The following is a 16,153-nucleotide window of genomic DNA, read 5'->3' on the forward strand; positions in this document are numbered from 1 at the left end:
AATTATCATAATCAATAAAAAATTTAAATAAATCATTTTTTAAATTATGATATGTAAAATTAATACATATTATATTAACTAATTAATTAGAATTTATTGTTCTCTTGTATATTTTTTTTTCTCACCTATATAAAATCACATAAGTTCCATCCGTCTTAGCAATGATTAGGCATATTTTTTTACATCTTTCAAATCTACAAATTTGTAATAATGTTTTTAACATTTATTTATTCAAAGGCTTCCAAACAATTTTTATCGAGTTTTTGTTTTGTAAATTTTGTTTTTTAAATATTTATGGATACTCGATGGCACTTGTGCATATATATTAATGTTTATAATTACTTTTATGTTAAAAAAATGTAACTTTGAAGTTTTGAAAACATTGAACATATTAGTTTAAGAGTATAAGAATTAAAATAAAAAATAAAAAATGAACAAACATATACATTTTATATTATTATCTAATTACAAGTTATTATTAAAATAATAAAGCCTACCTAACCACTATGAAAAATTCTTCTGTTTATCGTCATTTTCCTTTTTGTATATATTGCTTTTCATATAATTTCTAATAACAATAACTACTAGTTTTAAACAAGTCTTAGATAATGTTTCTGAAAAAACTGATTGTAATAATGCTATGATTACAAATAAATATTTAAAAGTCTTGATGTCTAAGTAAGCTACGGAAAAATAATTATAGACAAAAAAATAAAGAAAATAAAAACCCTCATTTTCATCTATGAATAATCCCATATAATAATAACAATAATTTTAAAAATGTAATTATATCTTTGAAGTTAGACAAAAGAACTCTTCTACTGACAAAAATTGAGGAAATTATAGAAAAACTTTTGCACCAAATCTAATTAATAAAATAATCCATTAAATTTTAATTACTAGACATTTCCTTTTTAATCTTTTCGGAACTAAATTTTGTTGTACTTTACAAAAATTGTCTTGATAACAGTTTTTTTTTAATTTTTAAAATTATTATTTTAATTTCACAAGACTTTTTATATAAAAAATTGATTTTTTAAAAACTTAATTGAATACAAACCTTATACTTATATTAAAATTCATTTGAATATTTATTCTTTTTATCAGCTCATTTGAATATTTACCATTCTAAAACAGCAACAAACACTACAACGTGACCATTTTAAAACACAACCCAGAAAAACGAAAACTAAAATTTAAGAACCCATATGATAACCAAAACAACAGTGGCAGATATCAAAATCCTAGGTACAGGAAATATTGGTAGTGGTAGGTCATTGGATTCGAAACGTCAAAACGAACAGATAGAATCGGTTTAGGTGGAAGACATGTTTTATTGTTAGTATATTCTACACACTGCACACTGCATAATTATATATGCAACTTTAGAAAATGAATGCCTACCTGATTTCAAATAGTAAAATGTTTCCAGGCAAAGTCAGTGCAATCACCAAATTGGAACCAATGAAGAACATTAGATACCATCTTTATAAATTGAATTCAGACCAATTCTGATAGTGAATCTTTACCCACCGATTCATTCAACACGCTACAAGATTCTGATTTGTTGCTTGATCCTTTAAAAAACTCACTCATAATATTTTGTTAAAAACCATATGATTTCAAGTAACTAAACTAAAATTTAAAAATTTAGTATAAAATGTTGATTGTTAAGATCTAAGAATTAATTTTTAGTAAAAGTTTATTTGTTCGTGATTCCACGTGACTCAAAATTATTCAAAATAACTAGGAAAATGGGGTGTGATTTTGTAACAACCATTAAGTTTTGAAGGAGTTAAAATTTGAACCCACCATCTTATCAAAGACTTGGTGCAGTCTCATTGACTCAAATATTTAGAGTTGGTGGCTACCTTGAAAAATCTTTCCATCATCCTATGTAGTTAATCTAATAATTGATAGCACCAGTGGTTTGGTAAGTTGAAGTTACAACAACATGTTATCACTCCTCTCATTTTTCCTTACTAAGAAGACTGTGCACCAAACATCAAAATGGTTGAAAAACATAAGGAAAATATAAATATTAATAAAAGAATACAATAAACTCAACTAGGGTTTATTCATTACATACCGAAATATAAGTTTTCACAAACTCATTGACAATTCATTACGAAATAGTTATAATGCAATGCCTTATGGATCATCTTATTTATAACTAGCCTTACCCTACCCGAGTCCCGACAGATATACAATTTGCAAAAACAACAAAAAGTTTAGGACACCAAAGATACGAACAAACATAAGCAAGCATCTTTCAATTGTGGGTCTGCTCAGAGCTATACTAGAAACATCTTCCAACTGTGTTTACACTGTTACTATGGGTCCTCATACCCCTCCCACACCACGTGGATTCTGTCACTGTTCCCTTTTATATATTTTCAATTCAATTGGAATCCCTTAACATTGGTAATTAATATAACATACAACAACCCAATGCTCTAACCCTTACTCAGGCCTAATCTAACTGCACAAAATATGCATTCAATATAAAAATAGAGAAAGAAAAACTTAGGACGAGATCAAGTTCTAACACTAGAACCAGGTAGTGTGAATATAAACTCAGACTGAGTTACTGCACACTGTCCAGCAAGCATAAACAGTAAAATAGCATGCTGTGTGTGAGTAGCATTAAAGTATTGTACACTGTTTATGAACATCTACAAACACATGGGTAGAAGAAACCTCAAGTTTCATTCACCATTACAACAATAGGAGGTGGTCGTAAAACTTCCACAATCAACTACGCGATTCCAGAACGATACAAGAACAAATAATATTGATATCTGTACAACTCTTCTTTTTATATATAAATATCGATAATAAAGGAATAGAAAAGTTTACCTGGAAGAGACAGGGTTTAAGGCTCTGGCGAAGCCACTCATAGCACCATATCCTTTGGAACTAAATCCCAAACACCCAAGCAAGCCTTGTCTATAAGGCAAAAATGTTTTCCTTCTTAACTCCTCTGCTTGGGCGCGGTTCGCTTTATAATGCAACTCGTGGGGTGATGCCGGTAAGCGCCTCTTTCCGACCACACCGTTAGTGGGCTTTTCTGTCACCTTCTTCGACTTTGGTGGCCCATTTCCCTGATTTTGGGCCTTTTTGTCCTTGGCTGGAGAGAAGGAGATGGTGGACCAAAACTTGTTATTACTCCTTCCCTCGCTTTTACTTCTGAGAAAATCCCTCAAGAAAACCCATCTCTTGGAACTCCTCCCTGTTCCACTGGAAGCGCTCACGTTTTCCTTCTTGTCCGTTTTTACCTCGTTCACCACATCCTCGTTTTCTGTCCACTCCAGAGGCGTGTTCCTCAGAGGTGACAGGGATCTGGTCCTTCTCCGGAGAGACTTGTCGCGCAACCTCAGATCTCTACCTCGTACACGCGCCTCAACGTCCTCGTTTTCTACGTCCTCTTCTTCCTCCAGATCCAGCAAGGGAGCCAGAACCTGGGGACGCTCCAAGTGGGTCGATAGCTTCATGGGTCGGATCTGACCGTTCAAGAACAACTCGTCTGCGGAGCTCATTGAAGCGGAACCATTAAACCCCGTCGAACCGAACCGGGCCGAGAACTCAAACTCGCAGGAAGAAGAGCTTTTCTCGAAGGAAGAGGAAGAGGTTGAGTAAGTGGAAGCTGCTGTTATGGTGAAGTGCATTGGACTCGCCGGAGCGCTGTAGAAGAAGCCCCCACCACCGGCTGGTCCCCGGCCTGGACTGGAAGGGGCACTTACGTAGGGAGTGGAGCAGTTGCTGTCGATGTCTTCGAAGGGGGAAGGGTCTTCTTCTGGATTTGATTTTTCGCCATTATTGCTCCGGGTTTGGAGCTCCATTATTCTGCTATGGTGTCCCAAGAGAGAGAGAAAGGTGCAAAGCCTGCAACTGCAACTGCAGGAACCGCCAGTGCAGAAAAATAAGGAAGACAAATGAATAAATAAATACTGTAACAATATTAACAGAACACAACAGAGTTTGTCTCCGAAAATTGCCCTTCACACTCTTCTTTTATATCCTTCCATGCCATTGCCAAAGAAATCTAATATGCAATTAATTAACAATTTACAATAAAACAGTGTATGAGACCAGAGTATCAGGTTTTTTTTATACCGTATTTTTGTAATCTTTTATACGGTCGTCTTACTTAGTATAAGATTGTTTTCAATATAATATTTATATATGAGAGTTCATAACAAATGAAAATTGAACTTTTTGTTTGGTTGCATGTGAGAAAGAAGAGGAAAACAAATAAACAAAACCAAAGCAAGAGATAAATAATGGCTATAGAAACAAACTCTCATCTCATCAGCATTGAGCAGTTTCCTTTCTTATGAGATGAGATTTTTAGAATTGTCTTGATTCTAATTAGTCCCTGAGGAATATATTATACAATAAAATATAAGTAATTATCATAAATATTAATAAAATAATGTTTAGTCTATCAAATACACAACTTTTTCAATTAATCTTCTATACAGAGATTAATACTTATTAGGATTACCATTATTAAGACCAAGTTGTAGATTAAGATACATGTGTGATGATGTAACTGGTTTATTACTTAAAAAATAAATATGACCAAACAAAGATAATATTATATTTTCTCTTACTTAATATATCTTTGCCACATCTGACAATTTTCAAACTTAAGAAGTATTAGAAAGAACTGAGATCCTTTAGTTAAACGAAGAACTCAATATCCATTGAACATTATCAACACAAAAAACAGAGTCTTCTAAAATCATATCGTCCACATACACTGTTAAAATTGACTTGTAAAGAATCAAATAATAAGTAAACAAAGAGTAATACTGTTTAGACAATATAAAATTATATTACAATAACATAAAAGAAAACTTACAAAATCAATTATTCTAATTCATTTTTTATGGCTGTCATTATGTATAACTTTAACTTTTTCTTTTAAATTAAATATCTTAGTTTAATAATTTTTTTTATTTATCAGTAGAAATGGGCTGCAACTAAAATTTATTGATCGAAGGAGTTTTGACATCATTGACAATTTTGTAAATAGATATAATATTGGTTAAATATGTGTTTTTCTTTAATTTTTAGTCGAAGTTAAACTTAGTATATTTCAAAAACTTCCACTTAATTTAATTTTTAATTTAAAATGTGTAAATTTAATTTTCTTTTATTTAAATTTATTAAATTTATTTAACTTTTCAAATGGAAATTTAAGTTAATAAATAAAAATGTGTTAAATGGAGATAAATAGCTCGTATTATTATAAAATACATTTAAAACGAAATTATTAAAATTTGATTAAAATAACTAAATTTATATATATTTATGATTAAAATTAAATAAGTTAAAATTTTATAAAATAAATAACTTTAATTTTTATTAAAAGTTAAAAAGATGAAAATATATTTAAATGGGTTAAATATGTTTTTAGTCCCTTAACTTTTAGTGAATTTTGGAATTAGTCCATTTTGAAACTTTGAACTAATTTAGTCCTTCATCTTCTGAAATACGTGAATTTAGTTCTTTTAATCAAATTTTGTTAAGTTTATTTGACATTTCAAGCGTATTTCACAATAGTATTTGACTTAAAATTAGAGCAAAAATGTGTCAAACAGTATAAACAACTCAAATACAATCTTAAAATGCGTACGAAACATCAAATAAACCTAACAAAATTTGATTAAAAGGACTAAATCCACGTATTCCGAAAGATGAATGACTAAATTGGTCCAAAGTTTCAAAATGGACTAATTCCAAAATTCACTGAAAGTTAAGGGACCAAAAACATATTTAACCCTATTTAAATCCATAATATATAATATTCTTTTAAGTGCTCCTTTTAAGTGCTCCTTTAGGTGCTCATCTGGAGCCGCAGAAAACTATTATTTTCAAGCTAACTCTTAAAACTGGAAAATGTAACAAAAAACATCCTAAAATGTTACAGATAAGGTGACTCTGAAAAGGCTTGACATTAGCAAGCAACGCATCATCAGCCACAAGCCAAAAATATAGGTGTAACATTGTCCCTGTCTTTTTCAAATTCCACGTTTTATTTTATTTATTTATATTTCTGTGAGCTGGTTCGGGATTTCTTTTTTTAGTGTGTATTTATACAAAAAATAATTTTCAATAAACCAGTTCAAACAAATAGCTGCTTACTGCTAAAAAACAAATAGACGTGAAGTGAGTGAAAACTTTCAAATAGATGTGAAGAGCAATCAAAGTTACAAAAATACAAGAATTTTCCTCTTAGCACCGATTAAAGTATGAGGATATTTATTTAATACATAATTCAAACAAAGATTCACATATTATTTTAGATTTGCAATCCCAAATTCATAAAACTCTCATTAGAAGTAAACATTATAACAAAATATAACTTATTTAAAGAAAACTTTAAATCAACCAAATATACAAATTAAGATTCATTTTACATTTATAAAAAACATTCAAATTCAATCAATTGAAGAGACTTAAGAGAAGGAAAAGAGATTATTTTTTTTCACTTAAGCAAAATAAGGGCCTGAGTTATATTTTTATTTTTACTTCAAACAGAAAATCCCTTACTTTAGCAAAATTAAGACGAAAAGCAAGGCTGAGTTACAAAATTAATTGACTAATGTAGTAACTGCTGACGAATACATGCCCGTCCTCTCCTCCTTTATCATTTTCTGAATTGATATGACATATCTTTGATTAATCAATTGAAGTTGTTATGCTCATTCTTTTCTATCACCTTCAAACTTCAAAGCCTCTTTGTTTTGTCACAAACACCATTATTAGAGTTCCTATCTCTAAAATCCCAACTTTGTTTGCTCCACATTTTCATTCTTCTTTGTTTCAATCTAAAACAACAACCACCATCCTTTATCACCTCATTTATTATGAAAAAAAAAAATGGTTGGATCCACGCAATTAAATTAAGCTCTCACATTAGTTGTCTTAATATAGAATTTTTTTTATTTACAACATTTAAGTTTATTTAATATTGTCAGACCTTCGAATAAGTGCGTTTATAGTGCATTATTGGTAATGCTTAAACACCTCTTTATTAATTTCTCGTTCAAAACTTTTTGTTTTTCAAAAAGAATGAATTTATAATCAATATTACATCATTTACTTTAGTCCTACAATGTATTAAATAAGTTATTTAACTTGAAACATTATTCGTAACAACTAAATAACAATAATAACAATGAGGATAGTAATAATAATTACAGCACTTTAAGGCCAACACTATTTTTCCATTTTGCAAGTGATGGCGCGATATGAAAGTGCAAGTAACAAGGATGTGATATAAGTTGAAACAAAGAAACAATGTAGAAAGCACGTGGTATGTTGTTATAGCCTTTACATGTAATTATTACATACGAGGCTCGTTAAAATGATAGATCATTGCAGAATGAAACTTATACCATATACCAAAAAATGAGGATTCTCTATTTACCATCCTCCTTCTACTGCACTCAATGCAAACATCAAAGTGAACAAGACCATCTCTCTTCCACCAGAGAGAAACCATGTGCCAAGTGCTCCAATTGGTCCATTTATGATGTCATTTTCGATCAAAATGAAATCTCAGCCTTTATATGCTTAATAATGTTTGAGGGAAGTGAGCCATGGCCCATTTGGAAACATGATATGTTGGTTGGTTAGTCCTTGTTTGATTTGTCTTTTTCTTGCTTTGGTAGTGACAAGGCAGCATGTAGAAGTTATAGAGACTAGTAGTTTGTTCACACCATTCAAAATAGGTGTGAAGGAGTGTAAACAAAATAAACCAGTAAGAGGAAATTATTTGGTTGATTTGATGTTGCCCAACTAATTCAGATATTTTCATCCATGTAATAAGTACAGGGGAGAATGCAGCCACAACCTTCAGGCCTAGCAACAGACTATGGCCACAATAACAAGTTGATAGAAACAACACCAATTCAATTCTTAAGTAACTGTAACAAAGTTGACAAATCAGAACAGATTAGCTCATATGAGAGATGCAACTAGTGCTATAACATATTTTGCTCTCTGTACTCATTCATTTATTATAGTTTAGAGTTCATCCATGAATATCATCACATATTCACACTTTTTACTATTGATTTATAACTAACTAACCCTATTTCATTTCCATGCACCCGATTGTATTTCAATATTCTCAAACACATGTTTTTGTGTCAATACTTTGAATCCGGTACCAAACTATCAATCTTTTCAAATAATTTTATAAATAATGACATCTGTACTGTACTATACCGTAAAGGATTGAAAGACTCGCAAAGTGACAAGGGAGGGAACTTAAATAACTTCAACATATAAATTTTCTAATGCAATGACTATACTCACCATTCAAGTACCGGAATAAAAAGTTCTAAAAATATTACTGTCAAATAGAAAAACACTGATGAGAATTTAATTGAATGATATTCTACGGACGCTTTGGTGTTTCCTTTCAAGAATTTTAATTACACCAATGCTTTTTGTTCATACTCATAATATGTATAGCACACACAGAAATCATCAAGGGGTTAGACTGGTAACAAATCTGAAACTAATTCACTAATTAAATAAGCTAGTATGTCCCCTCAACCTCTAAACCCTCTTCAAATGCTTCAACATCAAAGTCAAGCCATTTCCCACATCCAGAGCTCATGTCCTTTGTGACAAGCTCATCCACCATTAACTCTTCCATGCTTCTAAAACTCAGCATCTCCTTGTACAGTTCCTCTGCCATCCAGCTCTTCCTCTGAACTGACATCATCCATCCAGGCCATACTTTGCACGTTCCAATGAAAGCTTGCTTACATCTTAACTCCAGGAACTCGCTCACACAATCAAATATAGCCTTCCTTTCAAGTTTAGAGTACTCTTCTCCGTAGTTTTCTGTTCTGCTATTCTGATTCTCCAGCAGATCAAATAAATTTGGCGTAATGACTGCACTAGTTTGACCCATGGCAAATTCTTCTGCCATAAACTCTGCATTTCCAAGAATATCCTGTACATATTCAAGTTCTGTGTTACTTGATCTTTTGAAATCAACTGAATTAGATATCCCACTTATTTGTTTGACGGTCATATTTCCATCCCCCGATGTGGAAGGGCTTTGCTCTGGTCCCTTCACCTCACTTTCAAGTGATACAGATTCGCTTATCTGGGAAAAACTAGATGCTTCTTCGTCTTGCATTGAAGAATAGACTGTGCTGGCTGAAAGAAGAAACGGAAGAAACTGATGGACTTTACAAGTTTACAGACAAGTCCCTTTATACTGAGGGAATGCCACGAATTGTTACTTCTATTACCCAATATTGATGAATGAAAAATATAGAAGTTGTAATGTACGTATTCAGCTAAAATATATATGACATTTTGTTTTGAATAAATAATAGAAGACTCTAAAAGTATGCCAAACAATCCAGTTTTGAAGAATAACTTCCCACCATCTGCAAAGAATGTTCTAGAGCTAATCCCTTCTCCACAAAAACCAACAATGCTTCAAAATTCTTTGAAAGGATGGTGCAATTTCTTACCAAATAAGTACAAGGGACAAAGATTGTGATATTTTGTTTTTACTTTTATTTTTATAGTTCGTAAGAAATCTGGTCAATCGGCAATGAAAAGATAAAGATTAAAACATTACCATAAGCACTGTCTTCACTATCCAAGTAACTTTCGCTGACAAGAGTTTCAGACCCCGCAACAGAAGTTGAACGACAACAAACTATATCATTTCCACTTTCACTATTGCTGCTACAGCTAGGATCTTGATTTACTTCTGAAGTCTGCACAAGTGAGTGAATACGAAGATAGTCAAAGAGACTCTTCTCAGTCTAAATATTATTGAAAATTGCAGATAATGTAATTTGTAGAACCAGATTCTATAAATTACGTGAGAACCATCTCAAACAAATCACCGGAAAATTTTAATATGCATTCCAAACATTTTATTTCCCAACCTCAACATAATCTCTGGTCTAATTGATGGCAGGAAGCAAGCAAGATGCTCTATCAATAATTAATAATTGAACTGAAAATCATAATAGATGAAGCTGAAAACATAACGGGTTGAGATACCTGCAGTTGCTGATTCATGGGAAGCACGGGATCATCACTTGGACGATTGTCAAGAATGCTGTCCAGTTTATCACTAAACAGTTCAGGGAAAAGGCTTCTGTCTTGTTCCTTAGGCATGGTGCTTGCTACACTGGGAAAGTTGTCTTGCACACTAGATCCCAAACCAGAAGAACTCCCCTCTGCGGCCAAGGTACATTGAGGTAAGTTAATTCTGGATGTCAATTCTTGTAACTTTTTGTCCAACAGGATACTTAGAGCATCACTGTCTATCATATGTTTTCCTTGTGGAGATAATGACAGTTTTTTGGGATAAAAATTATCACTGTGCCCGGTGGAGGAAGATGACTCAGGCATACTTCTCCTCAACGGAGATGTGAATGTAAATGAAATAACATCCTTGCTTTCTTTCATGTTAAATGCATCCTGATCAAAACTTCCATCAGTCGTAAAATTGCATTTAATGGACTTACTTCCAAAATTATTTACTGCATTATCAGGACCTCCAGCCTCATGAACATCACTGCTGATATATTTTATCTTTCTGGAAGTACTTACTGATCTGGATCGTGGAAACTCCTTTTGGAGGTCAGTTGCCCTGATGCTTGACCTTCTAGGATGAACATTGGCATTTGTAGCACCCTTGTTTGTTGTCTTCCTTATTCCAAAAGTTTCTGAAGGTGAAGCTCGTGTTGTTGGCTTATTGGAATCTATTTTTGAAGTTGATTTACCCTTGGAAGTCATGCTATTTTGCTTTTGATTATTCTGCCCAAGCACATTGCCATTCCGACTTGAGCAAGGTCTCTGCTGCATGGCTTTTTGTGTACTTGGTTTCTGGCTCCTTGAGTACTGATTCGACTTCATCTCATTCTTCTCTTTCTGTCTCATGCATTTGATATCACCATTTGAAATCAATGTATCTCTACTATGAGCGTTGTTTTTGGCGTGGATTGCAAGTGAAACTGGTTTTCCTTTACTGGCCAAATGGCTAGAACTATTTTTTTCTGAACCTCTTGAACCCTTGAATGCTGAAGTGCATTTAGACAAATTACTACTCCTCTCACTAAGCTTGCCATTTGCAGGATAGGTTTTGCTCATATTCACAGGCTTTCCAGGCACTGATGTATATTGTGCAGCCTCCAATCTCTCTTTCAAATTGAGAATTTTCAAGGGAACAGACGAAGACCCAGTAGATGTTCTATTCCTCAAATACGACTGAGGGCTCGCCTCAATTATCTTAGCAGCTGCCTCCATTACATGAGCAGCATTTTTTGGCAGAAAACCAGGACTCTTGATAGGAGACAGCAGTTTATTATGAGTAACTGGAATGGGTTTAGCTGACTTTGGAGGTAACATTTCAGTTTGAAATCTCTTTATTGGAAGGTTTTCCACTTTTCTAGCCCTTGACTCCATGGCACCCAATTGAGACTTCTCCAGCTTAAGCAGTGTATTTATGTAGTCTGGAGGGAAAAACTCATCCACTGAATGAAGAGTACCCTCATTACAGTCAGAGACACCATGAGATGTAGAGCCGTAATGTGAGGTGCAGGAGGGCTCAGTGACAGCCGAAGCTGGCAACGAATCCAAACCCATGAGTCTCGCTACTAACCCAGGAGCTTTGCTCCCACATCCTTCATCACTACAAATTGAGAGGGTGCTGTCAAAATCACAACTTTGAATGTTACTTGGACTTGCTCCAATTTCATCCACCTTTATCTGAAACAATTGCAATAAAAACCAAAAAAGAAATTAATATTAATATCATAATACATAAAAGTCCTGTTTAGATTATTTTTTCATGAGTACTTGCATGAGTAAAAAACAAGCTAATAAAACTTATGACAAAAACCTAATTCATTTTTCCTACTTGTTGTCTTCTCCTAAAAAAATACTAAGTGTAAAAATAAAAACAAATAACAAGCAGATTACAAAAAGAGGGGAACAAATTCACACCCTGGTGAGCTGCGACTTGTGTAAGTTCTCCACATTTTCCTTCCCTTGCTTTGAAATCTCTACATTGTTGCAACAGAAACATTTAGAAAACGCACACGAGGGAGCGACAAAAGCATTGAAGAAAAATATTCACTGTTGAATCAACAAGTGTACATGGCATATAAACAATGACAACAAAAATGAACATCAATAATACCTGGATCGCTCCAAACCAGCTTCTTTCGAGATTTGGAATTCCAATCAAACAAGCTAAAGAAGCTTCCCTTGGAACGCCTTTTCTCCATCTCCATTTCTCGTTTTCCTATCTCAGGCAAAATACAAGAACATCAACCCACATAGTATTATCGGTGAAATTGAACGCTTTTCCACAATTAGGTTCCTTCAACTCTCGAACCCAAATTTGTAGCCCCAAAAAATCAATAAACATTTTGAATGAAACTAGCAATAGAAAACAGTTAATCGAAATCTTACCTGGCTTCAGTAGCCCATTTTCAAAATCAAAGAGCTCCCTGTTGCACGAGAATCAGAAAACACAATTGCCTTGACAATAACAACTTGTTGAGTTATTTTCAGCGACCCACTATCCAATGCGTATGCTTTTCGTTATTAATGGAATAATTTGTGAAAAGGGGCAACACATACACAGCACAACCCTTAGTTGCGATGCCTCAGTATTCCACCGAGAAACAAATTAAAGCGCGGAACGAAAAGAAGATCTGGGAATTGGGTGTGGGAGTGAGAGTGAGAATGAGAGTGAAATACGAGAAAAAGTAGGAGAAAAAGAAAAATCTGCGATTGTAGAGAGAGCGAAAGAGAAGGGTGTATCTGTGTTGTGCTGTGTCACTTCACTTTGGTCTTGGCGGAGGGGTCAAATTAAAAACAAACAAATAATGGAGGGATAAAAAAAGGTTTTGCCTCGCTTTTTATCCAAGCGATTAATAATTGAATAATTGTTCTTTTTTTTTCAATTTCTAAATAGCTATTTCTTAGTGAAATTTTTACTTTTTTTTTTCAATTATGTTTTCTTCATACATGAAATATTCTCACAAATCACATGTTGATGTTAAATATTTATTTATTCAAATAAAAATTATTTCATAAATTTGTAGCACCTTTAAATATTTATTTACTTGTTACAATATATTTCAATTCCTTGCTTATCCCTTTTATGCTTAAAAATCCTTAACACGTTGTAACTTACATAAAAAATTGGTTTTTCAACATAAATAATCTAAGTTATAATATGAATTCATTTATATCTTATTTTATTAAATAAAATGTTTGAAATGATAATTTAATATAAAAAAAACATGGTATCCTAATTTTTAACAAGTTGCTAAAACAATCTTTTATTACTCCCCCACTCAAATTTGTGGAAATGCATGGTATCAATGTTTCAATGCTAAAATGTCATAACAGAAATTAATGTTTGAATCGTAAAACAAACGTGTGCTTGGTAAACAAGTTTGGTCTGTGAGTAAATAAAGCTAATAAGTGAGAAGTCATATTTTGTTGAAAACAAAATGATCGATTTTAATATTTAACGTATTTGCTTAGAATTTTTAATATTTAACGTGATTAATGAATTAGAGTTGTTAGAGACATATTGGTTATTTGTAAACGGTAATGTTTTATTTTTCTTCCTTTTTTGTTCTTTTAGTTATTGAGAGTAATTATTAATTACTTTATTTATATTTTATTACTTTATTTATCGCATTATTAGACCTAACTAATTATTAAAAAAAATAATTTATTTTACATCGTCTAAATTTTTAACAGTAACGTGAACGGAACGAGTGCATGATCGAACATATGAAACAAAAGTTCGTGAAAAAAAAACTAACAATTTAACCGGTTTCAATAAGTGTTAACTAAAATAAAAATTAAAACAATAAATAAAATTAAATATGTTTTTTTCCCTAATAAGAAATTAGTATTAATTTTAAATTTTGATTTAGTTTAAAAATTTTGAACCAATTTAATTTTTAAATTTTAAAAATACGTGAATTTAATTATTTTAACCAAATTTTGTTAAATTTATTTAACATTTTAAATACATTTTACAATAATATTTAAATTATTTACACTGTTTTGATATATTTTCGCTTTAGCGCTCTAGTATTAAGTATTAACTAATATATTTCTACTTCAAGGTTAGCTGAAATGTAAACATGAAAATCATATTTAAAATGTTAAATAAATTTATCAAAATTTGATTAAAATGATTAAATTTACATATTTTTAAAATGGTTAAATTTACACATTTTTAGGGTTGGCAACTAAATTGAGCCTAATTTCAAAAAAAAATTAAAATTCACTTAGAGGTGAGGAATAACCAAAAATATAATTTACCCCAATATATAATAATATATAAGTGTATGGTAATTATTGTTATTTTCATTATTAATAATAAAATATTGATTTACCATCTTATTAATATTATAATAATTATTTTAATTATTAAACTATTTACACTGTTTGTTTTTTATTTAAAGTAGAATATTTGATATAAAAATATAGACAAGTGTTCAAAATTAACTAAAAAACGTAAAAATATAACTAAGAAAACCCATATAAACTTATCAAATATTTTAATAAATTTGAACTAAATGCTTATATTTTGATAACTTTTCTGATCAAATACAACCCATTTAACTCTCATCTAATTAATTTTATACAACATAACCTGATAAACTAATTTAACTTTTTATTTTATTTTAAATAATAATTTTGTAAAGTTAGCATGGAGGGACTGCATCCTCTGTTAAGTTAATGTATTCTTATTGCACTATAATGATTTCGTAAATCTTGGATTAGATTCGAATTCATATTTAATTTCTGTTGACTACTGTGTGCTGTACTTATTTAAGACAATTAATCAGTTGGCGAACAATCATTGAATGATAACCAGTTTGATAATCTGAAATTATTATTGTGTCATTATATTCTGATATTCTTGAGTGTGTGTATTTATTAAAGGCAATAAAATGTATTATATATATTTTTATTTATTTTTAATTAATCGAAACACTTAAAAGACCATAAATAGGAGAATGTGTGAGGTTAAGATTGGGTTTAGAAATTCAATAGAGAATGTCAGAATTGTCCTTTCCAATTTATGAATGGAGAATAACTCTGTGTTGGATTGAATTTAACGCTAATTCAATTAAATGAAACTGAAATGCAAATACGTATTTAAAGTTGGACAAAAGTTTTATTAGATGTAATTAATATTGATCTCCAATTAAATTCGGAGTTTAACTTTGGGCATTTATATTTTATTAAATTTCAAATTAATTAGAGTATGACGCCAGCTCGCTTTAAAAGTTCAACACGTGGCTATTTTTTTTTTTTATAATGCGTATAAATAACATGATTCAAAAAAGTACAAGTATATTTTATATGAAACAATTTCACTTGAGGTAAACATAAACATCATTTCATAAAATATTCTAAAAATATTTTTATTGTAAAACAATTGTATGTCTAGTTTTAGTTTTATTTAAAAAAAATTTATGGTGACTTTTAGTAAAAAGTCTTTTACATCTCAAAATAGTACGTAGTTTTAATTTTGGGATCTTTAAGTCAAGGATAAAATATTGGATTACTTGATTTCGTTAAAGCCAAGGCTGGCGAGTTCTCTCATTAATTAATTAAAAAGAAAGAATATATATATATATATATATATATATATAATTATCTGAACCTTTTTTAAGTTATAACTAGTTAATTCATATCTATTATTATATAAATGAAAGGAATGTTATTTTTTCCTTTATTATTTCCTCTGAAATGCGTATGTAACAATTATCTTATTTTCAACATTAACTATTATTTTTTTAATGTATATTTTTTATTTAATCATATTTTGTTCAATAAAAGAATTATCTAATTGTTGACACTAGTATTGTTGAATTATTTGGTTTTATTTTGATATTTTTGTCTCATATTCAAGCAATACCAAATAAATATATTTTTTACTTGTAATATAAGTCGGGTAAAAATCACATATAATTTTAATTAAAAAGGATAATGATATTTTAATTTATTATTATAATATTTTTTTATTATCATATCATATTATTAAAAATTATTAAAATTAAATAATTAAAGAGGGATTATAATAGTGAATTAAAAGTAAATG

General features: G+C 30.8%; 2 protein-coding genes across 2 annotated transcripts; both read right to left on the bottom strand.

Annotated features, from left to right (window-relative positions):
• Positions 1-2,545: 2,545 nt before the first annotated feature.
• On the bottom strand, positions 2,546-4,044 carry LOC114175606. Its single transcript, XM_028060372.1, has one exon. The coding sequence runs from the start codon at positions 3,840-3,842 to the stop codon at positions 2,856-2,858; it is 987 nt and encodes a 328-aa protein (XP_027916173.1). The 5' UTR covers positions 3,843-4,044; the 3' UTR covers positions 2,546-2,855.
• A 4,335-nt stretch (positions 4,045-8,379) lies between these two features.
• Positions 8,380-12,882, bottom strand: LOC114185565. The gene is made up of 6 exons (XM_028073382.1): positions 12,481-12,882; positions 12,206-12,310; positions 12,010-12,068; positions 10,060-11,772; positions 9,626-9,767; positions 8,380-9,192 (listed from the first exon to the last, which is right to left on the bottom strand). The coding sequence occupies exons 2-6, from the start codon at positions 12,297-12,299 to the stop codon at positions 8,561-8,563; spliced, it is 2,640 nt and encodes an 879-aa protein (XP_027929183.1). The 5' UTR covers positions 12,300-12,310; positions 12,481-12,882; the 3' UTR covers positions 8,380-8,560.
• Between the last annotated feature and the right edge of the window lie 3,271 nt (positions 12,883-16,153).

Source organism: Vigna unguiculata, chromosome 1 (genome assembly GCF_004118075.2).
Source record: "Vigna unguiculata cultivar IT97K-499-35 chromosome 1, ASM411807v1, whole genome shotgun sequence".
NCBI lineage: Eukaryota > Viridiplantae > Streptophyta > Magnoliopsida > Fabales > Fabaceae > Vigna > Vigna unguiculata.

What these genes read in the sequence shown, in the direction of transcription:
- LOC114175606 (XM_028060372.1), bottom strand. Translation starts at nt 3,842, where the DNA reads ATGGAGCTCCAAACCCGGAGCAATAATGGCGAAAAATCAAATCCAGAA.
- LOC114185565 (XM_028073382.1), bottom strand. Translation starts at nt 12,299, where the DNA reads ATGGAGATGGAGAAAAGGCGTTCCAAGGGAAGCTTCTTTAGCTTGTTT. An exon ending in ACAAGTCGCAGCTCACCAGG is followed by an intron (nt 11,773 to 12,009) that starts GTGTGAATTTGT and finishes CAATTGTTTCAG; the next exon opens with ATAAAGGTGGATGAAATTGG. An exon ending in TAGTGAAGACAGTGCTTATG is followed by an intron (nt 9,193 to 9,625) that starts GTAATGTTTTAA and finishes TTCTTCTTTCAG; the next exon opens with CCAGCACAGTCTATTCTTCA.